This window comes from Apteryx mantelli, chromosome Z (genome assembly GCF_036417845.1).
Source record: "Apteryx mantelli isolate bAptMan1 chromosome Z, bAptMan1.hap1, whole genome shotgun sequence".
Lineage (NCBI taxonomy): Eukaryota > Metazoa > Chordata > Aves > Apterygiformes > Apterygidae > Apteryx > Apteryx mantelli.
In genome coordinates this window covers 37,796,348-37,823,304 of record NC_090020.1, presented here as the reverse complement: position 1 = coordinate 37,823,304, position 26,957 = coordinate 37,796,348, and the positions used below count along the sequence as shown (strand labels likewise).

Genomic DNA, 26,957 nt, shown 5'->3' with positions numbered 1-26,957 from the left:
TGAATTTCTAACTTTGGTAACATCCAGTTTTGCAGAGATTTAAAACAATAGCAGAAAATTCAGGCGCCATCAGGTCTTCATTATGTTGCAAAGGATGTAAATAGCATGGATACAAATAATGACTGGTAATGAATCAAACAAACATCTACACAATAAAGACCACAAAACAAAATGAAGTGAAAGAACATGTCTTCCATCCAACTTAGCAAAATGCCAAAGATGGATTTAGTTATTTTTCTTTTATAATTTGAAAGTTGTAGATCTTTAACACGAAGTACTTGGCCTTTTCCTCCAGTACTTCTTTCAAGGGACAGACATTTAGTCCAGCCCTCTGCATTAAGAGATGCGACAAAAATAGGAGATTAGGTAGGCTATCATTGTCCAATGGAGGTTAATGCTGGATATATTAAAGTTGAATGCTTAGCGCCCATTACCACCAAGAGGCAGCCAAAGAAGTTCCCCAGAACACAGACATCAGCACTGCAGAAGTAAATTTAAAAAAGCTGTTTCCTTGTGCTTCCTTGTCTGTATCCATCTGTTGTCCCTTATCTTATCCAGAAAATCCCTATGTTGTAATCTCGTGTAGCTGGCTTTAACCTTATTAGCTAGAGAAGTGGTAAGAGTGTGCTGAGAAGCATGGTAAATCTCACGCTGAGCCATATGCGCTGTGGCAGAATTGCTATTGGTACTTGATATTGCTAATTTAAAACTTACTCAAATATCTGTTAACTGCAGAACAGGAACCCTTAGGACATAAGCCCTGTAGGCAGGGATAGTCTTACTGAGTATCTCTAGTGTCTCATGGAGTTGGGTTCTGGTCCATGATGGGGCATGGTGGTAACAGCAGTAGAAGTCCCCACACCATGCTTCTCCTGAGGAATGGAGAAGAGGAGAGAGAGGCTGCCACCATGTTTTTGGTGAGGCCGGTTTCACTTGGATGAAGAAGTGTGGAAAAGTCTGTTCCCCCTCTTCCAGCTTTTCCCTGTGGTTAGAGTGGGATCCTGCAGTGTGTGCCTGTTTTTCTAGAAGATGCCAACAAGGGCCTATGTTGGGGTGCGGGGGGTCACTAGTAAGGGGGGGAGGTTTGTTTGTTTCTTCTCTTTTGCTGAGACCCAATCATGGAAGAACCTTACTTAAGGCAATTACAAATGCATGCTATAGGACATTCGGTTGCTGTGGGGGCAAGGGAAATTTCCAGTCGGTCAATGCCAAAAAGTAAGACTTCAAACCTATCATTTACAGCATGTCATAACCTCGAGGTGCATTTCTCATTGCTCAACAAGGCAGGTAAAGCTCAGGGCTGGGCGGTGGCCCGGACCCAGTCCTTCAAAGGACCAAGCATGGGTGTAGGTGAGGAGTCCTGCCTGACTTGCAGAGGGAAATGTAGCAGGCACACTTGGAGAAGAGAAATCAGTGGAGGTCAGAAAGAGGAGTTTTGTAAGAGGTGGGTGTCTGTATGTTTTTTTTTTTTTTTTTAACATTTTAGCATTGAAAATTGTCAGCTTGGATATCACTGAAAAAGCATTGTGTTAGGTTTCAGTAAAGAAAGGCTATTTCAGGTTACCATTTAAAATATAGTTGATCAAAGTTGCCACCACCTGGAGGTGTATACATAGTCATGAGAACCACAGCTGATCACTGTGGCCAGAATTTTTTTTATGGTATTCACTAGCACAACTAAATTTTTTTCTTTTGTTGTAAATGTTACTCTCTGAATACTGTAGGGAATTCAGAGTGGAAGTACAGGCAGAGGGATGTGCAGACTAGATGAGGAGACCAACTAAAGCAAGTTCCTCTCCAGAAGAATGAAGGCATTTTTGCATGTTTTTAAGCTATCTAGGTCAGACGTTCTCTGACATGTCTCTGGGCTTGCTGCTCCACAAAATTCACAGAATCGATAAAAGTTTTGTAAACTTTGAATTTTTGCCCCATGCATTAGCTTACCCCAAAATATAGAAACTGTCCTGAACAGAAGATCCTCTAAATGTGTCCCATATAAAGGGAAGATAATCTTTTGTGGGTAAGGTTGTTGTCATTCAGAGAATTTGGGTTCACCAAGTTCACCAAGACTTCCTATGCAAATTTCCAATATGGTACTTAATCTAGGCCTATCTCAATTTTCCATTTGTACAACTGGCTTTTAACAATATCCCCTTTCACAGCAAAGTCATGATCATAAGTTCACTGACTTATTTATAAATAAGCACTTCATACTATAGGAGCAGGAGCCTCTTTTAAGTGCTTTTGTGGAAAAGCTAGCCATAGACATCTCACTCAATTTCATTTTATGAATATTTATTTCTGTGAAAAGTACCATAGCTCTGAAGTGTATCCAGGAGCTGGAAATGCCTAAGTAAATCGAATAGTCAAATGTGGCTTTTGAACACCAGTGTCTTCTATGGCCTTGCTAAGAAGTTTTACTTTAATATAATTTGAACTATGTAGAAGTACAAAAATGCAGAAGGTGTTTAGGAAGTGATTTCCATATAGTAGTATAGTGCTTCTGATATACAAATATCTGTAATACATAGGATCTCTTAAATGGTCAAAGGAAGTTAAATTTCTGTAGCCTACAGAATAAAACTCCTATTTTTATCATTGAGAGTTACATGTCCAAAAGTACAGCAAGGCAGAACTTAATTGGATGTGAATTCCAAATAAGTGTAAAAATAAATAGCTAAATTAGTCTAACAGTATCATAAAACATTGAACTAATTAGTGCAGCTTTGGTGCAGTTTATCGATAAAGCAGAAGAACACAAAACTACGGTATATGTCCTGGATTATGAAATCTAGATTTCTGCTATTGCAAGCCACCACTTTATTCCTCCTGTAAATATTTTAAAGTCCATCTTAAAATTGGTTAGTTTCTTGCTTTCTGTGAACCTCTAAGATACATTTCCACCTTACCTTGCCTCCTGTTTTACTGAGTTTGTTTTAATGGCAACACTTTTCCAAGAGCAGTGAGCCAGGTTTTCACATCAAGAGCTGAATCTGTGGTTTCATACTGTGTTGTAACCAGATACAAAATAGTTAGGCTGCAACAAGTGAGATTGTTTTATTTTTCAGTGTTTTATTTTAAGTGTTTAAAACTTAATTAATCTGAGCAGTAGTAGGGTAACACGGAATAAACCCCTCTGAATGGAGTTTTGATGGCAATTTTTTAATCACTGAGCTTACTTTTAATTACTAACCACTTATCATTTCAAAAAAAACCCCCAAAAAACAACAAAAAAACCCCCAACTCTTTTCTGCTGTAAACAATTGATCAAGAATTTGCTGCTTCAGGCAATTCCTTATCCTCCTTTATTTTAACTTATTTTGATTTGAAGCAGTTAACCAAAGCATTTTAGAAAGTTAAAAGTGAAGAAAAAAACTGTTTTTTCATTTAGTTTCAAGACCAACTTTTGTTTTTTCAGATTATATCATTATATCATATCAAATTATTTATTGTTTTCTTACTAAATCTGTTTTAGCAATATCTTTTAGGAGGCAGTAGGGCTTTGAACATGTTTAGGAAGACTACAAGGTTAATTTTGGTGTTTACATCCAGCTTTGTAAGCTCACAATTTTGAATAGAGTTTAGAAAACCAATGATTGAACTTCAGTTAGCCTGTGTATGTTTTGATTAAATATTAATAATTTTTGAAAATGAAACTCTCTAATTAATCAACATGTAAATAATTTGATATGCAGTATAATTTTGTGTATTTGTTTATAGAGTTGTTAGTAACAGCTATAATGGTATTTATTTGTAAAATAAAAATATAGGATAAATACAAGATAGTATTAAAGATACAAGTATAGGCTAATTACTGAGTAAAATAACTTTATTCAGATACTGTGGTTGTCTTAAAATATCTCTATGGTTGAGGGTTTTTTTTATGCTTTAATAATACTTATCACTTTGCACCAAAGTGCCTGCTATTCTGCATACCCAGGATGTAAATAGTGTTTAAATACTGGAAATGTTTCAGTCTGGTAGTGTAAAAGTGCAACTGGAATTCTTTGTTACTTGTCTACTGTCTTGAATTTTAATGGCTTTTTCTTTTTGCCTTGCAGTTGTAGTTACATTGTTGTATTATAAAAGCAAGGGAGTTACAGCTTGATTTATATGCTAGCAGGACACTTCTGAACTTTTCCAGCTGAATCCTTAGCTTGTGTCATGAAAATCTGTCATTGTGGTTCATCCAATCTCAGCCTGTGAAACTGTTTTCTAACATCCATGAGGGATGAGATCACTAAATGTAAATCTTCCCTGAACTAAGGAAATCTAAGATGTAAACTGCAAAGATTTATTCTTATTTTATTTTACCTTTTCTAATGAAATCAATAGTAGACGTGGGATAGGGATTTCCCACCTGTTACGAAAGCTGGGAACGACTAAGTTCCTTTTCCTTGCTGCTGGAGTGCAGAGTAACCTACATCTGCCAGAGACCCTCAGAGGAGCTCTCCCCATCTGTGGTAGGAGTAATTTGGTAGGAGTAAATGGTGCTGCCGCTAAGCGAGGCACTCCAGGCACCACAGCTTCCTCCTCCTTCACACCAATACTACCACCGTACACGAGAGAAGGTCACGTCAAGGCTAGGGCAGGGCGGCAAGGCACAAATCGGGGCAGCAGTGGACTGCTAAGCTCAGCTTTCTGCTGGCAAAAATTTTTCCACCAGCAGAAAAGGTCTAGTCTGAGCTATCAGATTGCAAGAGATGTAAAAAATTAGTGATTTTATGCCCCACTCACTGCATTGAGCAGTGAATCATTTCCTGTGTCCTTTTGTCTGTCTGAGCTGTTGAAAAACTGAGTCAAGCCCAGCTGATATGAGCTTTTAAAGATATCTTTCATTTTCTTCTGGATTTTATGACTTTAATACCTATCTTTTATAGTATCTTTCTTTATGTGAAAAACATTTAGATGAAATACTGTGTGTACATTCATAATGAAATTGTGCAAGTTGGCAACACTATAAATAATCATATGTCTGTAGTCAATTGCTCTCTATATAGTATAGAATGCTAATATATGCTCTATGTTATTTTATGTAAAGAATCACTGTATAGTATTTTTTATTATTTTTATTATTATTTTATAATTTTCTTATGCATACAATTAAATTTTAAAAACAAAATAATATTTGATGTCAAACTCAGTACAAATTAAAGACATTCAAAATATATGGCTGTAAAGTAAGACATACTTGTTATCTAGCTACCTTTCTCCAACAGTTTTTTAATAGTTGTTACATATGCTTGCATTTAATATTTTATACTTTCAAAGGAAACATTTATGAAGTAATGTTTGGATAGAGTACTTGCCCTTGTGTAATATCTCATACTGAAAAATCTGAGTACGTTTTACTGGATGGTTTTTCCAAATAAGAGAGGCCAAATAGGTCCTTTTGACTACTACATCAGTTTCTGTGTCTTGTACCTATATAGTGGAAAAATGTTTAGTGCAATGGAATTAGAGAGATCACATAATAAATGCATCATATTTTTCTGAAGTGTGGGATGTGTAGGCAGTGATATGTGGGTGCTTTATTTAAGGAGGAAAGGAAAAGGACTGCACATGTGTAGAGCGCACTGTAGATGATCCATGCAACCTCATCTAGCTTGTCAAAACACAGTGAAAAGTCTGCCCCACAAATACAAGCAGGAAGGAACTGAGGGCCAGGGCCAAGGCTGACTCTTCATCTAATGTCTTTGTGCAGATTTGCTGTTGGAATCCATCTCATAACTCCCTTTTATGATATTTAAATGGCAACATGTTCTTTTGTGTGTCTGTTTTCAGTCTGTACTGAAGGTTTTATGTTTTCAGGATGATGGGTACCCTACCATGAATGGAACATGAGTTTCTCATCAAAAAAGTCATCCCCTACTCAGCTTGCTCGAGCAGGGGAATAGTCAGGGTCTATCCCTGCACATCTGAGACACGGGAGGCTCTTCCAGTTCTTGATGACCTTGTATCTTGCAGGCTTTCAAAGGGAATTGAATAAAGGATTCCCTGATGGAGGGAAGACCTGATGCCCAATGTTTCAGCTTGCTTTCTCAGAGTCCAGACTCTCTTTGAAGACTATCCCAAAAGCTCAAAAAATGTTTGAATCGGAAACGGTTTGCAAGAACACTGAGACATGGTCTTACAGAAGCTCCTCCGGTGCAGGCACAACTTGGGCCCCTGATCACTGACTCTTATTTAGGAGGCATAACTGCTTTCTTCACGTATGCTGATACATCACAAAATTATATAAGCTTAGAGACCTTCATGAAGATGGCATACAGGAGGCTATTTAGAGATAGAAAATAATAGTGGTAATTTTAAATCAAATAGTTTTTTAACTGAAATGGGGTGTAATGGAATACTTCTGCCTTCAGTCTCATTTATCAGGAAGATATTAATGAAGCTAGCCATTCTGATCTAGGCAGTGTTTTCTGTGAAAAGGAACAATCAGCTATTTCTTGCACTTCTCTTAGAAAGTATCTAAGCATATCTTAGAAAGTATCTAAGTCACTGGCATCTGCTATAACCAGTGCTAAGATCAGTCATTCTTACAGTGAGTCACTCTTATAATGAAACATAGTGTAACTTCTTCACATGAAAACCTTGATTTCACAGTTTTCATAATTCACAATGTAGTTCACAATTTTCATAAATTTGGCCCTAGAATAATAGACTATTAAAAAAACAGTAATAACAGCCAACCGACACCTCCTTCAATCCCCTTATCTGTGTGGTTAAGCAGGACACACACAAAAGGGAATGCAAACTTCAGAATGATCTAAACGAAAAAGTTAACTTTTTTATTTAAGGCAGTAAAAGTAAAATAAAGCTGTTATCTCTAATTGCTTGGTTGTAATGAAGATGAAAACAGGTTGCATCCTATCTCTTGAGACATTTCAGTTGGGGAAAACTTTGGTGCTATAGTATTTATTGGATGGAATAAGATACTGTTTTTTTCTGTTTTTTACCTTCTTGGCCTAATTCTTCCCCTCTACTCTTTTTTTTTTTTTTTTTTTTTTTTTAATATAGTATTGCCAGGAATAATTTGAAAATGTTTCCAATACTGAAAAAAATCTTTCAGAATTACGTAGGTTTTTTTTAATTGTGGAATCTTAAATTTAAAAAGTTAAATTTTAGCTACAAAATGCATACAAAAACCCTATGATAATTTTAATAAATAAAATGATTTTTGAAATTAAGCATGAAATCATGAAATGTGGTTTACAGGAATCGCTCAGATTACAGAAAAGGAAGAAATGTATTACTATACCATTGTACTGTTTTTCAGGGAACATTTTGCTCACAGTGCATTAGGATTATTTACTAATTAAATACCTTAAAGTGTGTGAGTTTTCTGTAGACATCTCTAAGAAACTTATTTCCTGTGCAGAAGTAAAGAAACTATATAATGAAGAGGAATGCAATAGCTGAATAGAAAAAACAAAGATAGGATAGTAACAATTTTACATTACTATCCAATAGAATCATTTTCATAGCACAGATGAAATAAATCACAAAGGAAAACAGAATTGTCTTGTTTTCTTCACGTTTTGTGATAGACATGAATGCAAGCCTGACGGAGGTGTTTTGGCATGAGAATGATATTGCCTCGTGTGTGATTTCCGATCTGCTTGTTGCATAGTACTGGCAGGAGGGGAAGAAGGCATCATGAATTAAATTTTAGAAAAATCAAATTAATAGGGTATCAAGGCTGGATTTCTTGTAAGAGCAGGAAGAGCATTGGTGATATGTTATGATTAGATCAAATAAGAACAGAGAATTGATGTTACACAAGCCTTGGAAGCATATTCATAAAAAAGTGGTTTGACGGAATGGAAAGAGACACGAGAAGAACTCAAAGGGGCTGCAGCGGGCAGGGACGTACAGAGCAGGAGGGTGGCTTTAGCAGCTTCACACCACGTGAACTGGAGGTTTCACAGAATCACAGAATCACTGAGGTTGGAAGGGACCTCTGGAGATCATCTAGTCCAACCCCCCTGCTCAAGCAGGGTCACCTAGAGCACATTGCACAGGATTGCATCCAGGCGGCTTTTGAATATCTCCAGAGAAGGAGACTCCACCACCTCTCGTGGCAACCTGTGCCAGTGCTCTGTCACCCTCACAGTGAAAAAGTTTTTCCTCATGTTCAGATGGAAGTGTCTGTGTTTCAGTTTGTGCCCGTTGCCTCGCGTCCTGTCGCTCGGCACCACTGAAAAGAGTCTGGCCCCATCCTCTCGACACCCTCCCTTCAGATACTTGTACACATTGATAAGATCTCCTCTCAGCCTTCTCTTCTCCAGGCTAAACAGGCCAAGCTCTCTCAGCCTTTCCTCATAAGAGAGATGCTCCAGTCCCCTAATCATCTTTGTGGCCCTTCGCTGGACTTGCTCCAGTAGTGCCACATCCCTCTTGTACTGGGGAGCCCAGAACTGGACGCAGTACTCCAGATGTGGCCTCACCAGGGCTGAGTAGAGGGGGAGAATCACTTCCCTCGACCTGCTGGCAACACTCTTTCTGATGCAGCCCAGGATACCATTGGCCTTCTTGGCCACAAGGGCACATTGCTGCCTCATACTTAACTTGGTGTCCACCAGCACTCCCAGGTCCTTCTCAGCAGAGCTGCTTTCCAGCAGGTCAACCCCCAGCCTGTACTGGTGCATGGGGTTATTCCTCCCCAGGTGCAGGACCCTGCACTTCCCTTTGTTGAATTTCATGAGGTTCCTCTCTGCCCACCTCTCCAGCCTGTCCAAGTCTCTTTGAATGGCAGCACAGCCCTCTGGCGTATCGGCCACTCCTCCCAGTTTTGTATCGTCAGCAAACTTGCTGAGTGTGCACTCTGTCCCTTCATCCAGGTCATTGATGAAGAAGTTGAACAAGACTGGACCCAGTACTGACCCCTGGGGGACACCGCTAGCTACAGGCCTCCAACTAGACTCTGTGCCACTGATCACAACTCTCTGAGCTCTGCCATTCAGCCAGGTCTCAATCCACCTCACTGTCCACTCATCTAACGCACACTTCCTGAGCTTGTCTATGAGGATGCTATGGGAGACAGTGTCAAAAGCCTTGCTGAAGTCTAGGTAGACAACATCCACTGCTCTCCCCTCATCTACCCAGCCAGTCATTCCATCATAGAAGGCTATCAGATTGGTTAGGCATGATTTCCCCTTGGTGAAGCCATGCTGACTACTCCTGATCACCTTCTTTTCCTCCACATGCGTGGAGATGGCTTCCAGGATGAGCTGCTCCATCACCTTTCCAGGGATGGAGGTGAGGCTGACTGGCCTGTAGTTCCCTGGGTCCTCCTTCTTGCCCTTTTTGAAGACTGGGGTGACATTGGCTTTCTTCCAGTCCTCAGGCACCTCAGTGTAGCTGTCAGGAAAGTGAGACGAGAGATAAGCACCTGGATGAATATTTTTGCTATGCAGATGGAGTGACGTTATAATTCTTAGTTACCTTTATTTTACTTTTTACTCTGTGATGCTAATATATGTTGACCCAAGTGTACAGAGAAGGAGGCTTTTAGTATTTAGAAATCTCCTAAAGTGAAAACACACTTTACAGGAATGAAAGCATTTTTGACAATTAATTGGATCATCTTACATAGCATGAAAATACCTATTCGTAGAAATTTCTTATGGGCAAAGTATCAGGTTTTCTTAGGAGCAGAATAAGAGACAGCCAGCATTTGCATTAAAATAGGAGTGCAAGAAATATTTTTTTTGTAATTTGCCAAAGAAAAAAAAAAGGCAGAAAGCATTTAATCCTGTTGAAGTCTATGCTCAAGTTTTAAGATCAACACTTTTTTTTTTTTTTTTGGGTAAAGGTTTAATAAGTTATCTACATTTCCATTTAGAAAATAAAGGGTAGTTTTGGAATAGTCTGTCAAAGCAGAGGAACTTTTAAAGTACCCTTACTATATTTGTATCTTCTCTGGAAGTCTAAAATGTACCCTTACATCAACATATTTATTAACATACTGTTTTGTGCAGTGTGCTTCCTGCTTCCTTGGATCAGGGCCCTTGGTATTAAATGAGGAGGCTATTTTATTTTATTTTATTTTATTTTATTTTACTTGAAAATAAAATGATCGTTTGATGTGTTCCGGACATTTTAAAACCAACCAAGCTTTTCTGAATATAGTTTTTATAAAGATATGCTTAAAATAGTGCTTACATTGGAAAAAAAAATTGTAATTTAAACACTTGGCGTGGGCAGCAAAGTGTGCAATAGCAAAGCTGTAACAAATTATTAGAAAAGGTCATCTCCTTCATAAAATGAAGTCAGTTTATATTTCTTAATGTTAGCAAGTGTTCAAATGGTAATTCCTTGTACTACTAACCCTACTCTGGTATTCTTGGAAAGCTAAACTTCCACTTGCCTTTTTGGCAAAGAGATCTCCCTTTTGAGTTTGGTCTACAGTTCGCGGCCCTGACTTTTCCTTTTAAAGTCATATTGCAGCAGAAGCTGCTGCTTCAAAGTTTGTAAACCTCTAAAAAAAAGTTTTGCACAACGTATTTATGCTAGGCTAGAATATTAACTTGTTCCCCTCTTTCTGTGAAAGTTAACCACTTTTAAATTCTTGCCACAGTGAAAAGGCATCATTAAATCTGTGCCATGCATTCCTTACAGACTTCTGAATAAACCATAGCAGATAAAACAGTCATCAGGTAATTTGATCATTTAAGATATCTGTTCCCCTATAGCAGATGTTTTATGTCTCCAAAAATGTTTTAAAAGGAAATATGTAGGACTGATAGTCATTTTCTCCTGTGACCCTACTGTTGTTACAGTGAAACATTTCTTTTTAAGAGCATCTGAAGAATAATTTTTCTTTATAAAGAACACAAAGAATTTCCCACTTTCAAGAATGCCTCCGTCTCTCAGGCTTTCACTTGGCAACATAAAACACGGATAGTCACTTTGTATCCCAAATGCTCATAGTGCTCCTGCTTGCTTCCTGACAGGATTAAGAGCTACCATATGCTCTGAAACTAGGTTGGTTTCCAGCCCCTGAACAGGACATATCTCAAACTGAAAGCAATAGGGAATGAAATGTATTTTAGAAAAGGGCAACTCTGCATGGATGCTGTGTAGAACAATGTTACTTTTGCTCCCATCCTTTGAAAGAACATATTGTCTGTGAGGAGTAATGAAATACAAAAGGTAAACTTTTCTTTTTTTTCAAAATAAACAAGTAGCACAAAGTGTATCAGCTGTGGAGAAAAAAATAGAAAGTTTTCATATGGGCTAAGTAAAGATCAGAAAAAGGGAAAACATAAAATGTATATTTGCACAGAAATGTAGAGGTGATAGCCCAAAATGTATTTCCTTCCAATGATCTTTGTATGTGTATATAAGAAAGTAATAGAAAACAATAATAACTTTGCATCATAAAGAAGAAGTTCTTGTTCCTGTTCCACTGAAGCAAATCTGAAGATCAGGAGTGCCATGTGCTTAGATGTCATCAGGAGTGAAAATAGCTAGTTCACACAAATGTCTTGCTCTGTTCATTTTTCCCCTAGGAAAAAATGTGGTCACCAGGATGGGTTGATGGAAAAAGTTACAAAAACAGCCTGAAAGACTGCAGAACAACATTATCACGTGGCCCATTTGTAAAGGAAATGTAGTGGAAGAACAGGTTACAAAGCACAGAAAGCAGTTTAGAGTTGTCAGAGATGCTTCAGGTGGGGTACCACAGTGTTGACTCTCATCACCTCCACCACAGGTTGGTATGGTGACAAGTGTTTTGTCAATCTACAGAAACAGGCCTTTATTGTAGGAAATGGGCACCAACTCTTAAGCTGGTACGCATGCAAAGTAAACTGAATATCCTGTATATTAGTCCAGTGCATCAGTGAAAAGCATGTCATCAAGACAATGCACTGATTTGGTGAAAGGTCTTCTGAAGTGACTGATGCTCACCTTGAAACCTGTTTCTGGCTTTCCAGGTAACAAGCTTCAGCTTTACTTTGGAAAGCCCCAATTCAGTTTTTTCTTGCCAAACAGGTTAAGTGTCTCCTTTTCAAAGTCACATGTTGTAGATCTGGAAGATTTCATAAGGCACACTAAAAATTTACCCAGTGGGAACCTTTATTGTATAGGTCTTAAAAATAGACTTTCCTATTTTTGTCCAAAAAATTAAACCTTTTTTAATGGAGATCAAGAATATTAATAATTTTCTATACCACGTAACAGTGAACATGCAAAAAAGATCTAGAAATCTCTAGAAAAATTGTTTATGCAAATCATGTGTTGAGGAAGTTAGAGTAATGGGTCAAACCAGTTCAGGTTCTCAGAAGAAGGCTGAGTTATTGTTTAGAAGTATTAAATCTGATTTTTCCGTCATTGTGACAGTATTTCAAAGTATGAAGCAAAGAAAATCTTTATTGCACATTACTGTGTATCTTGTGATTTTTATCTTTTGTTCTGAAACAGAATAGCTTAGGACTTCTTTGTCTTCTACTAGAATTATTCATGATTTAACCAAGTTTTCTTCTATTTCTTTATTAGAGGTACAAAAGTAATGATTGTGGACAGTTCTCTGAGAGCATTGGCTCACTAATCAGCTGTGTAAACTGACTGTTAGGATTGACTAGGAAAGAACAGAAAACCACAGCAAAAACATAATTCTGGTCCTTTTAAAATTTATAGTACACATGCAGTTTGACAATGGCCACTTGTGTCAGAAAGAGTGCAGCAGAGCAAGAAAAGCCAAGGTATGCAGATGGCTACAAGATGATGAAAAAGTGTGGTTGGCTTCTGCCAGAGGAAGGACTACATATACTAGAACTTTTCAGTTTGTCATAGTGATAGCTGATGGAGATCTCTAAAGACATAAATGGCTTGGAAAAGATTAATAGAGCATTATACTTGAGCAAGAATGCTTGCAATGCAATAGTTAAAACAGAGAAAAATGTATGGTTGCGCACAATTACATTCTGGAGCTGTTTGCCACAGCATGTTATGGACTCAAACCTTAAAACAGGTTAAGAAGGAGTAGCCAAATTCATAGACAATAAATGCCTTGGTGGCTATTAAAGATGACAGTATGGAAGTAGCCTGTAGCTCAGGGAGTCCCTGCAACACTGTCAGCAAAGGCTGGGAGTGGATGCTGGGGAAAGCTCACTTCTGCCTAGTTTGTATAATGTCTCTGGAAATATTTGCCATTGGCCACTGTTGGGGACAGAATATTAGTCCAAGCTGGTCTCTGAGCCACATCAGGAAGTTCATTATTAATCTCGAAAGAGAAATTTTCCATTGCACATTTAAAATTTGTTCATGCATGTTTGGCGTATCTGTATACATTGATATTCTGTCCCTGTTTTGAGAATTTTCCCCCACTCTTAATCCTTAAAGTGCAGCAGTGACCTTAAGGAAGAGGGATAAAGTTCACAGTCCATTATTAAACACTTAACCACGTATTTATTACATATTGATGAATTATTTTTCTGGAACCTTTACTTTTTCTACAAAGATTTTCATAAATCAAACAAAGTAATGAAAATGTGGGTTATGTGCGCACTTATTTACATAAAATGCATCAGAAGCTGATTCGTCTTTATCCTATTCAGGGGGGTCAGGCCTGTGGAAAGCTTTTTACTTCCTTTCCTTAAGGAAAGCGTCTGGGCTGCTTAAAAAAAAAAAAAAGTTAGAAGTAATCAAGTTCACTTCAGTACTATCTTTTACGCTCACAGGTCCATTGATTTGCCAACTCAAATGCTTAAGTTTGTATCAAAGCTGAGTGTACCTGGGCATTCAATTGCAGTAGCTTACCTAGGTTTTGCAGATAATCAAATAATTCAAACTAAGATCATGTTGCATATTGTAGCATGACACCTTGTGACAAGCACATATTTTTTTTTTTGAATGTTTGTGGTTCAAATTGTCACCAGTTGTTCTGCACATCTGTCCATTACAGGTTTAGCTGTGTTTTATCAGTATCTTACATGGCTGTTTTTGAAGCTTGAGGAAAATTTTTTCTAAGAGATTCTATGTATATAAATACTATTTTTATTCATAGTGTGTACTTAGGGAATATCAGTTGTTATGTGTGGGAAAAACAGAACCACTGTTTATGAAGTTCCTTTAAAAATAGTAGCATGCTTGAAATGATATCTAATGTGCATTCATCAGTATTGGCATGCTTCATTAACTTACCTAGATGATGCAGTAGACATTGGATATCTGTTCTCTTTTACTGTTAGACGTCTTGGTCAACTTTGACAATCTTGACTGACAGATAGCACAGATATTTTAGTTGGTAACATGTTTAAGACAGTATCTCTGTGAGCTGAACAGTGCTTTTCATCAGAAAAGTTGTAAATGTATGTCTATTTTGATACAGTAAATAGTGTTGAGGATGTGATGAGTATGTTAATTAAAACAACAGGAAACTTTAAAGAAAAATTATGATGTTACATAGTGTGAAATGTAAAACATCTCCATGGGTAGCAGTAGTGGTAGTAGTAATAAAGCACTGCTTTGACTTTGGCAAAAGTAGTACTTTTCTGAAGCAGCATGTATTTCATTTGGATAGTTATGTACTTGATAAGAAAATGTAGTCATTGTAGTGATTCTTCTAGTGTATGGTGGTAAAGCTTGACTCTCTTAATTGATATTGCATATATCTTACTCTGCATTAACTTGAGAAATACTTATCCACAGAGTAAAGTCATTTTAATAATTTACATTTGGCATGTATCCACTGGGTGCTGTTTTTTGTTTTGAAACAGGTTTCTGTGTAGACAGATAATAGGTTTGTTCCTTAAATGGTCAGTGAGATGATGTTACTGCTTTCTAGCCAGCACTTATCAGGTGCTAAGCATGTTAATTTGAAGCTGTGTGGTGAGCCCATGGGTTCTTTTGGAATAGCTTAATCATAACAAGAGAGCGATTGTTCAGGTTTTTTTCTTGTGGACTTAACCTTGGAGCAGTTCCAGCTGTGTTAATAAGCCACAGGAAGCTGTAGTGAATGTACATATATTTAAAGAAGAAATTCTTTCTTCTACCTAATGCTGAGAGTGCTAAGCAAGAGCAGCTGCTTGCTGAAGTCGGTTTCCTTTTCCCTGCACGTGAAATTAATAACCAAGGACAAGACATGAAACTCGTTCACGGCTAGTAGTTGGCTGATCTACATCCAGTGGCTGCTATTTGATGTGGCTTTCATGTATAAGGTCGACTTTGTTTGATAAGCAAAAAGTCATAAAGCATTAATTGCATTTGATGTTTTTGGACGTTTCCAGAATCAGAAATCTAATTTAATCTAAATGAAATGCAGGTCTTATGTTTCATATGTTGCACTCAAAGAGATCAAGCATAAACAGTCTCGGTCGTATATACTGGGTGTCATTGAAAATGCTTACTACTGATTATTGCTTTTTCTGAATAATAGGTGTGAAACTTGCAGTGTACCTAGTAATTTGGGGATATTTTATGCTGCCAGGGCAGACAGGATAGAGAGAACATAGGAAACTGATAGTACTCATCTTGTGGTGTGGAAAGATACTGCTCATGTACTTGAACCTGCCCTTTGAGAGGCTGAGAGAAGGCCAGGGGACAACTTTTCCCTAGGGAAGAGTGGAGAGCGTCGGTTTTCAGCTGATTTTCAGCATCTACAGACAGAGGGAGATTTGGAAATTTCCTTTCCTTAGGTCCCAGCACCTAAGATTTATCCAGTGGAGGTTAGCCATCCTCCATAGGGAAGGTAGTTTTGAACAGTCTTCAAGAAACTTTATGGTAACAGGAATGCCCACAACCCTTCAAAATGCAGCACTGCATTTTGTCTATAGTGAGGTATTTTTTTCTCTTTTGTTTCAGCACTTTGCAAATTCATTGGTGTTGGCAGAAGTCCGAGCTCTAACGTATGCTTCTTTTCAGTACTGTTATCAATTCTACTCCTACTCAGAGCTACATCATTAAAAAAAACCTCTTTCTTTTCAGTTTACTCGCTAAACTGGAAACCTAAAAGAAAATGCACACAATTGTGGATCTACCAGACACAAAATGTTCTTGGAACAATTTTTTGAAATTTTCTTTTTATTTCAGCCACTGAAGCATAATGTTTGGAATAAAATATTACATTTCAGAGTCTTTTTTTACTTCTCTCATTTTCTAAACAGTTATTATAAATTGTGTTTATACTTAGACACTTAGCATGAGGTATCATTTGAAGAACTTAAATTTTTTTTGCTTTGAACATGTTTTGCCCTTTTTTGCAGTCCCAGTTGCTTTTACCCTTACTCCATTTTTTCTCCTTTCTTTGACAAAGTAATAGTAAAATGCAAAATATTCCACCTCATTCTAATCTATTTTGTGATCATTTTGTTCAGTCCTGAGCAATATTTTTTTACATATGAGCTCTATGTCCAAAAGCTTTCAGCCAGCTGTGTTGAGAACGACACTGCCGAGCTAATGATGGGGCTACTACTTGAAATTCATGTTGTGGATGAGGCATTGCGTTTGCAGAATGACAAGTACTTGGATTGTAAGAAGAATGACTTTTATCTTGTGATATGATAACTTAGAATGCTAATTATGACTAAATGTCAAACACTGTCAAACATTTCAAACTTGACCTTTGTATCCAAACATCCAGCAAACATGTTAATCCAGAGGGCAACGTTCCTTTGAAAGGATGTTCCTGGGAATTAGCCCAAACACTTGAAAGAGCATTTTGATTGCTTACTCCAAGATTTCAAACAATGAGTGGCTAATGTAGGTCCCATTAAATGTATTTATGCCTTAAAAAAATGACTGTTGCACAAATTAAGCTCTGTGTTGCTCAAGATTTTACAGTTACAGATGTTCTGCTTTTTGGAAACTTGAATTTGAACTCAATAGTCTACCTTTTAGGCTTCTACTTAATGAAAAAGTTAGGTATTAGATAATAGAAGTATTTTAACATTTATAATAAATGTTTTTGTCAGACTGCAGCCTACTAAGAATTTTACTTGTTCAGTGACGTTCAACTACTTTATACATTTTTTGAATCATATAACATGCTGAATACCATATTTGTATTTAACAATGATAATGTATTGGGACAGTTTGTACATTTTACATTCTCTTCTTCTGAGTCTATCAAAGGAATACCTGTTCAGATTTGTGTATTGTTATTGTAAACATCTGTTTTCATTTACAATAATATTGGTATCCATATTTGTGTTCTATCACGTCTTATTAAGGTACCTAGCCACACTTTTAAACAATACATTTCCTACACGTTGCAGTCTGTGTAATCAGGTAATGTTACCACTGCTTGTGATTTCTTTTCTAACTTTATCCACTTCTGTGCTAAAATCAGTCATTGTAGTTTACAAGCAAGTAAACCATTGCAGGTACCTGTTTATGTATTTGGATGGTTCTGACCACAATAAGGTTTTAGTCCTGTTTGGGGCCTGTGATACCTCATGTGTGCATTTAGTAATAATAATAAAAATCATTGATCATGGTGTTTATGTTTCCTAGGTATAGCATATTTGAGTGGAATGTGCAGTGAAAAACGAAAATGTATTATTGCAGAGGACAATGGTCTGAATCTCGCTTTTACCATTGCTCATGAAATGGGTCACAAGTAAGTACATGGATAACAAGCCCTAATATTTGTTAGGGTGTAATATTACTGACTGTGATTTACTTTTTTGTTGATTATGTACTTGTGCTTTTCCTTTTTTCTTTTAAGGTGGCTTTTGATTTTGATTAAAAGCTTTGGAAATCCATGGTTTTGTAATAATTAATAATAATAGTGATATGTATTGATATATAACATGTAAGTCAAGAAAATGTTTACAGCTCTGAGTAATACAGGAATCTTTATAGCTACACAATAATTAAACTAGTTGGAAGGACTAACTTAGTCTAGAGGAAAAACAGGTGCCTCCAGATTTTTTTTTCTTTTGGGACTGTGGTATTATGTATCAGATCCAGCTCTGAATATTGTTGCCAGCAGACATTTTAATGAGATCATGAGTTGGAAGAGCCCTTATTTGAATTTGGCATTCTCAAGATACTTCCCATTAAAACATATAATGGTCATCGGTCATTGCAACATTAATTTTGGGTTTTCCCCCTCCACTTATTAGAAAAAAAAAGACAAGGTGAAGGTGAAGAAAATTACCCTTCACGATCTGTTGTTTTTACTCATTACACAGACCAGGAGGAACACTTTGGAGCAAAAGTGAAAAAATCCGTTGCAAATCAAATTAGTTAATGAAAGTTGTATTCAGTTCTTGGTTCAGTACTTTTTAAAGAAAAATAAACAAGAAAGTTTGTATTAAAAAAGCAGAAGGGAGAATGTTAATCTGCCATTTTTACCTGTAGCAACTGTTCCAGGTATTAGTGTATACATTTTTAGAAAAGCACTTCAGAGTAACAATGGAGAAAAATAATTTGTTAAATCCTTTGAAGCTCAGACCCTCTGAAAGTTGAGTGTTGGGTGCCTTCAGACAAACACTCTAAATTAAAAGTGATTTTGTTTAAATTTGGTCAGAGCTGTCTGAGAATGGAGGTCTAATGTTGAAACATAATTGATTACAAAAAAGAATTAGAACTTAAAATATTTCTATTTAAAATTTCTCATGGGAGCAAAATAAGCAATTTTAGTGCAGTTATATTACTTGGAGAAGAGGGATGAAATTAATGAAATTAATCTTTTTTTTTTTTGAGTTTTTGTTACTGCAGAAAGCAACTCTAGGCTAATAGAAGCCAGCTTGTTTGAGTGATAGTTATGATAAAGGAAAGATTTTTTCAAAAGAAAGATTTGTTGGTGTCTTGTAGCCACACACTGTCACCTTTTTTTCACTGTAGTATTTGCCAACATTAGAAGGGTGGGGACGGAGGAAGACTCATTTCCTACACACTTGCTCTTTTGCCAGTAAACCAAGGATAGGGGGAAAGAAACAGTAAGTGAATGTGATCTGTAGATAAATTAATTGAAGGAGTAAATTAGCAAATTATTTGAAACACATATGATAAAATCAGAGAACAATAAGTAATGCTTTTTGCCCTGCACAATAAAAATCTTTTTAGAGAATACATAACTTGGCAGTGGAGTTACTGGAGTTGGAAAAAAGAGGCATCTAGATCAACAAAAAATGTAACACCTTATGCTTCCTGAGAAATGCTGATATACAGACTCCTGCTTTTGGAATACAGGAACGAGTTATAAAGATCTTGCAAAGTTATGTGAGATGCATATGTTCTGCATAAGCAAACTTGAGAATGTAGGATATTGATCTTATAAAGAGGGTTTTGCCTTGCAGCACTTTCAGTCCTATCTTTTGACACTCAGAATGGCTGCTGGACACAAAATAACGTCCAGCACAAGTTAAAGTTGATATGGAGGCCCACTGTAGCTGTTATCAATAGTCCTGGCAGGTCTCCCAAGGCTACTGCACAAGCCAGGCTCTCTGGCCCTCGTTGCATTTGGTCCTCAGCTGGGAATCTTTTTATAGCTTTGCTTTGCTGTGGGGCTGAGGAAAAGAAAGGATGTAGCATGACCTTCCTGGAAGGACAGAAAAGCTCAATTGCTGTTACACGAATCCTGAGGAAAAGTGTTACAGAATACACTTTAAAATTTCAGAACTTTCAAATCCCTCCATGTGTGTTCAAAGAAATTTGGAAATATACATCATGATCAGGTCCCAGTTATCTTATTCTCACAGTAATGGCATGTGGATGTCCTCAGAGAAAACATTGCCTTTCTCTGTGTGTACTCTAATAGACATTTAAAAACAATGGAAACAAAGAATAAACCAAGTGTTGTTTGGTAGTAAAGGACAGGATGCTATTTGAACCATGCATTTCTTCTAGAAGTTCAACCTCATGAAGGCTAGAAACAAGCCGAGTAGATACAAATTGGGAGGACTATCATGAAAATGAAAGAGCAGATAGCCAGAGATGTATAAACAGCTGTCACAAAAACGTGAAAATAGATTAGAGAGGCACTCTGCATTGCAAAACACTCGCACTCAGCTTGATCTCAGTTCCATTATGCAGCCAGAGTCTTTAACTTTTGTAATCTAAACTAGATTCTTTCAAAAAAGAAAGTAAAGTGGTATTTCGGAGAGTTGTTTTCTCTGCCTGACTATCTCCATCTGCTGCTCCAGCTCTACTGACTGCAAGAAAGCATACTAGTGGTAGTTGACTCTTTGGGAAAGGAGAGAGAAAACAACAACAACAAAATGGAGACAAACATTTGAATGGAGATCCTGTTCAAAAGGACCTAAATATTTTTTTGCCCAGAGAATCAATTGAAGCTAGAATATTTCTCAGAGATCTGTCTTGCCCATTCTTAAAAACTTTCATGGAAGTAGAGATTAAATGATCACCATCTAGACCAGCTATAAATCTTTCAGTTTTTCAACATGAGTCACGTGTTCTAGAAAATTTTCACAAACTCCTTCTGGATCATCAAGTGACTTGACTATTGCCTTCTTTTTATCTAATATCATTAACCATCCTAGCTTCTCCTGATGTTGTGAAGAGAGACCTATCAAACTGCATAGGATAAGCAAAAACTAGTTCTCAAACAAAATGAAAATATGAGGCAAAGCGCCTTAATTTTTTCCTGTACAACACATAAATATAATTGCCTGTAAATTACTATTTGAATAAATTCAAAATACGTGCAAAATAAATGTTGCAGTTTTTCATTGGTCAATCTAAGAACATAAGGAAGTATGGACATAAAGAAATGAATACATTCACAAAAGTTTGTCATTATTTTGAGGAATGTCATTGAAGTACCTTTGAAAAAATGTAAAAGTTTAATTTTGGAGGGTTTGTTTTAACACGCCAAACTCCTTACTATCGTATATGTATTTGAAATTCATTTGTTTCTGATGAAATCTCATGATCATCTGTAAACTCATAATAGAAGCATTCTGCAGAGCTGAGATGGCACTGACATCAATCTCACAATTCTGGATTTTGGTATACCCCCTCTACCTCCAAATCTTCTTTACTCCTGAAGCACAATGTGTATTTACATATTAAAACAGTACATATGGCTTATGGATGCATAGAACATGTGTATAATACATAATATGTGGGTATACTTTAGAGCATACTATTGTCTCTGAAGTCATTGCTAACTTCCTACTGATTTTGTGCCTCCAATGGGACACACTGGGCAGGTCGTTAGCTGCCAGTTAAACACAGAATTTTTAGAAACCCTGTTAGATATATAGCTGCGCTTTTGCAAATGCACACAATGTTCACTCCTAAAGTGCAGCTTAATAGATTGCTCCTTACAGACAAAATACCTTAAGTGTTTTAGAATGTTTTTCATTAGGTTTGCTTGCTGAGTAACACAGTTGAGCAATTATAATTATATTAAATACTTTTAATACGTGGATATTTATTAAGTGTTGCTCTGTGGTTTTATCAGTTTCTCTAGTGAGTCAATAATAGAACAATTAATGAAAATATAATTCTGATTCATAGCTTTGTTAGCCCAGATTTATATCTGGATAACTCTATTCATACTGCATTGGTTAACATTGTTTAAAATTGAAAAAAAACAGAATTGGAAACAGGCCTTTGGTCTGTAGGGAAAAAAATACTGGCATAAGTAACTGATCAGTACCAAGTCAGCTTTAAGAGAAAAGGTAGGAATATTTAAAGAAATGACTAGGTACATTATTCATTGAGCTACAGCCAGGTTGACTGAAAAAGAATTAAAACATGATTATTTTGAATGAAATACAATGGAAATCTAATCTTTATGTGGTAATAATGTAGTGCCTTTGTTTTAGCTCTAGATATGTGGGTATAGATTCTCTTTTATTCACACTGACAGATAATGTTGTAGGTCAGCAACTGATTTTTTGAGCTCCATGTTGAAATATTAAGAGCCTTTTCATGTTATCAGAGATAAAAACCTGTAATGCATTAATGGATTTGATTATTACAATTGTTACCTTTTTTTACTTTTTAACTATTACTATTACTATTATTACTTATTACTTATCACTTTTTTACTAGTGTTATTACTATTATTACAATAAATCTACTGAGCAATTAGGAAATGATACAATGTTGTCATAAATGATAATGGATTAAAAGGCGTAGTTTCCATATGGAGAACTGAGAGGACAAGAGAAGGAATGATGCTATTTCAGTTGCCAAATAACTTGTATGTTTTCATTTTACTTACATGAGTTCTGTGTATGGGAGTGTGCCTGCTTCTTAAGTGTGGGGAGACGAAGGATGTATGTGAACTGCGGTATCTCAGAACACATGTAAAATAATAAGCGTGTGCTCTAAGGGTACCCTAAAAGTTGTTCTACATAGCTGAAAGACCTACTGGCAGTATTTCTTGGAATCAGTTTTATACACATCAGAATTTTATTTCTGGGAAGATTTTTGTGAAATATGACACATGGCTTCCTTCAGCATTTAGGATATTCTACCAGGTATTTTGTATTTTCAAACAAGAAATCTGTGGATTTCTTCAAACAGCTACTTGATAACTCAGAAACCAATAACCTACTTTAACCTATTTTAAACAACCGTGTGAAATATGGTGGAACATGAAGAGAGTTTTAAACATGAGTCTAGGAAATGCTAATGAAGCACAAGTGTCTCCAGTCTTTTTCGTGATCACTTTCCGCAATGTGATAACAAACACCATAAAATCAACAATAATAAAAGGCAATGCTAAACTGAGCACTGTCTGCTAGTCTTAGTGAATGAGTTGCTACATGTGGAGTCAGGATCTCATTAAATTAACTTAAGAAAGGACTATCCTGAGATTTGTAGGCTGAAAAAAGAATTTTATAATTGAATTTGTGTTTAACAAGAAACAAGATTAGCACATGGAAAGCAGTGGTAGTAAATCAAGTTTGTTAAAGTTCTTCTGTATCTGGAAAACCATCTAATCACACAGGTATAATGAGAAACTTCAGTAACAATAGTGGTTAAACAGAACAGGATTTTTTTAAACCTCTGTTTTTTGTATATATTTGATTCAGTAAAGTTTGGAACCTAGAGGAAGAAGTTATCACTTCCACTGATTAAAATTAAGCACGATAGGATTCATATTAACAAGGATGGCTAAATTAAGGCATTTGACGTGGGGCATTTAGCCTCAGAGGCGGAGATCCTCCGTTGCTGTGCAAGGAGCCGGTGGTATGGTGGGCGCGTTTCCTCATGAGCCCCAGCATCCGTCCGGGACGCCACGCGCCCAGGAATTGCTGCGCCTTCTCGTTAGAGGCACCTAGGACTGGCTGCTCGTTTGAGGCCGAGCAGAGTGGTGGCTCTTCGGGTCGGCGTCGAGGCATTCGGAGGGCAGTGGCACTGTTTCTCTCCTCCCTGCATACATCTGCAGGGTACACAGAAAGCTGGCATCTCCTCCCTGTTAGTCCAGCAGCTTCCTCAAAGGTTGTGTCCACCAGGAGAGTGGGCTTGCGTTTCTTTGGGGAAAAATACAGGAATAAGACTCTTCGTCTACTTGGTCAGGGGCAGCAGCAGTCCTTAGGGGCAGGGACAAAAAAAACTCAATAAAAATCTCCAAATATGCCTTCCCATTTTCAGGGACAGACCAAAAAGGCAGAATTTGTAGCTTCTGGTAACTCCTGATAAGCATGCTTTATTTTGTTTACTTGTGTCCATGCCACAGATGGTACTATTCTTTTCTGAGGAACTTACTTGGTTACATTTCATTTAAATTTCAGAATGTGGTATAAGAATAAATTAGAAATTTAAAAAGTGAGACCTTTTCTGCTGTTTTACTGCATAGGAAGAAAGATATTTTCCATCTATAGTGCATTTTTCAGGAAATTTTCTGCTATGAGAAGACTGCTGAATTAATCTCTTTTAACAATCAGGACATGTTTAGTTCATTCAGAAATGAACCCTAAATGTAGCAATATATGATCTGAAGGCACTGGAGCGCTGTATGAAATCTCTTGAAATGAGCAAGGTAAACAGTTATTGAAGTTAAAAACCTAACTGTTTCTTGCAGAAATAAATACAGGTTTAGTTTGTTGCAGAATATCTTAGAAACAAAACCTAGTGCTCAGGAGCTCATGCTGTAGGTAGTTGTCTTTTGAGATCCCTTAGTTACAGAAATGTTTTAGCATGTGTAGCTGCCTTCATCAGTCGTGCATATTTCCCCAGTTAGTCCTGCAATCCTGCATTCATGCTTTTGATTTGAGTAAATGGTAGACTAAAAATATGAAAGTACTGGGATCAACGTCACTATATTTTGTTTTATTAATGTTTTGAATGGTTACTGCATTCTTTTTCCAATGTCAGGTCTTCTCCTCCGAAATAGTATGAATTTTAAGCTTCTGATTTTGTTTTTTTGTGAAAATTCTCAATAACATTTAACCACTGGCTTACATAAATTATTTCATTTTAATTATAAAATTAAGAGCCAATAGGATTTCTGAATTTGTTGATCTAGGAGGCGTAAGGGAAGTTAATTTCTTGGCACCTAAAAGGCTTTTCCTTTGTTTTGGCATTAAAGTATCACTTTACTGTTGGTAGGGAACTTCCTGTTTCTGTTTTACACTTTCATATCTCCCCTTTCCTTGTTGTAGAACTGGGGCCATTATTTATCTATTTCTTTCTCCAGTTGTTATGCAGAAAGACATATATCTTCTAATCTGAATACGTCCTCTTAAAATTTTTGCTATTTTTTTCTCATGGTTTGTATAAGTTGTACACTGGTATGAAGGAGAGAGACTAACTAAGATCTGGAATATTCATAATGAGAGAAAATCCCTGCTGTGAAGTTCTCAATAGTAATAAGCATAATATATGAGTCAGTGAATTTTTAGGAAGTAAATAGTAAAAAACCCCTTCCAAATAAACCTATCATTTATATGCTGTGCATTTGCTAGCATTTCTCTTAAAGGAAATTTGTTTCTTGAGAGAGAGAATGTTTTGTACATTAAGCCAACTCTGATTTCTTGGTAAATTATTGACTTAAAAGATGTTTGCAAAGTATAGGTTACTTAACCAAGGATATATACTGAACTGATGTGTCAGTATAGTTACTCCATTCACCAATAATTAAATAAAGCCTTCATTTAATAATGCTGGTAGTGATAGCTCTGGAGACCCTCCCTTTCAGGGCTCTTGCTTCCCAGCATCCCAACTCAAGTTACCTTGTGGTCCGACAATGTTGGCCATTCGCATGGCGGTCACTGCTATGGAGGAAAGAAGCTACTGCCTGGGCTGGTAACCTGTCCCCAAATAATCTCCTGCTTCCTTCTTTTTCTCCTAAACCTCTGGTCCCATGGGCTGTAAGGACACTGATAGAGGGTGTAGGGGAAGTGTCTGTCATTTTCACCTCCTCCCAAATGCACAGTCCCTTGTTTTCCCCCTATTGCTTCTTTCCTTAATTTTACTCTCCTCTTAGATCAGATGATTCTTTCACACCATTCTTCAGCGCCACCAAGCCAGAGGTGTCCAAAGCTAGGTTTCTCAGTCTAAATTTAGATACCTACATACAGATATGAATGTACCTATAGATATATAAATAGCCATGTGTTTAGATACTTAGATATAGAAGCAGCCTGACTCTCAAAGATGTTGAGCTTGAACTATTTTGACTGATTTGTGTGGTTATGGAGTTTTCTGCTCAAAATTAAATTATTGTTGTTTGTCAGCTTAAATGTAAATGCAGGAACCTAACTTTGAGCAATATAATTTGAAAAGCATGGCTGCAGTTTGCAAAGTTGAAATAATTTTCAAAATACATACAGAACAAATTATAAGAAAATAACCTTTGCATACACATGTTTGTATCATTAACAGATTTACAGAGAAATGGATACGCTCCTCTGCAGTTTGTGGATAGCTGCATATAACATATACGTACTTGTATACTATTTTTGGTATCATATTACTGGCTGTGGTAATATTTGCTGCCCTGATAGTTCAAAACTGTTCACTTTACATTAAATTTCATATATGAAGTGTAGTACTCGCCTAATTAAAAAACTGTTTTTTCTCATTTACTCTCAACAACAAGATACAATACTTCCACTTTTCTTTGTTATTTAGCTTGTTATTCTGATAAAAAGTAATAAGAGATTTTCATTTTGCATATTGCAGTACTTTATTCCAAACAAGATTTACACTGGAATTGCCCAAAGAAATACTGCCATTTTTTCTATCAGGTTAAGAAAAGAATTAAGCTACAAAACAGTCGTTCAAAAACAACTTCTTTAAAAAAAATAAAAGCACAGTACACTGAGCTACCTTTATGCCCTTTTATTTCTCTCTCTCTCTTTTTAATTTTTTACTTATTTTAATTAAGTAAAGGTATCTGTCAGAAGTTTAGGCATACCAGCAAGACATTTAATATTCCTCCAAAAATATTAGATTGAAAGTAGTGGCAAAAAATGGCGTGTCCCAGAAAAGCACTCAAAGGGTAGTATTCTGTCCCTGAACTTGCCTTAAATTCTGTCGTTCAGTCTGCAGGCTTTAGCAGAGGTGTTCTTTAAAAATTGATAGCCTTTGGTCTTTCTGCATGCCTATCACAGCAGGCATCTGTGCTCTGAAATTATGATGCCGATTTACATCTGCCCAAGATATTACTGCCTGAGCAGTGAGAGTTTGGTATATCATCATATATCAAACTTCCCAGCGGTCTGGAAGTTTTCCAACGAAACATATATGTAAGTAGAGATGACAGAAGAGGATGCAGTTTATTATGTATTTTGCATTTCCACTTGCCCTTTTTTCAGTTCAGAAGAAACAGGAAAATGTATATGATTTGTCAAAACTATAAAAAACTAATTTATTCAGTCCATGTTCTAAGGACAGTGACTCAAGATAGATCTTATTTTATCCAAACACTTTGCATCCATGCCTAACAGAAACCAAGCATGACTAGCCTTTTGCTGATAACTGGACAGATGAGGAAAGAAATAGCTCAGGAAGAAATGAGGCTAGTTGTTGTGAAGTAGTGCTGTTTAGCAAGCCTCACATTTTCAAGCACTGCACTG

At 36.7% G+C, this 26,957-nt stretch overlaps 1 protein-coding gene across 3 annotated transcripts in view; it reads left to right on the top strand.

The window, feature by feature from the left end:
• Positions 1-26,957, top strand: part of ADAMTS19 (ADAM metallopeptidase with thrombospondin type 1 motif 19) — a 158,662-nt gene that overhangs the window by 59,982 nt on the left and 71,723 nt on the right. For all 3 annotated transcript variants that reach the window (XM_067315930.1, XM_067315931.1, XM_067315929.1), the window contains exon 8: positions 17,461-17,566. In XM_067315930.1, coding sequence (XP_067172031.1) covers positions 17,461-17,566 — 106 coding nt within the window. The remainder of the gene's footprint in view (positions 1-17,460; positions 17,567-26,957) is intronic.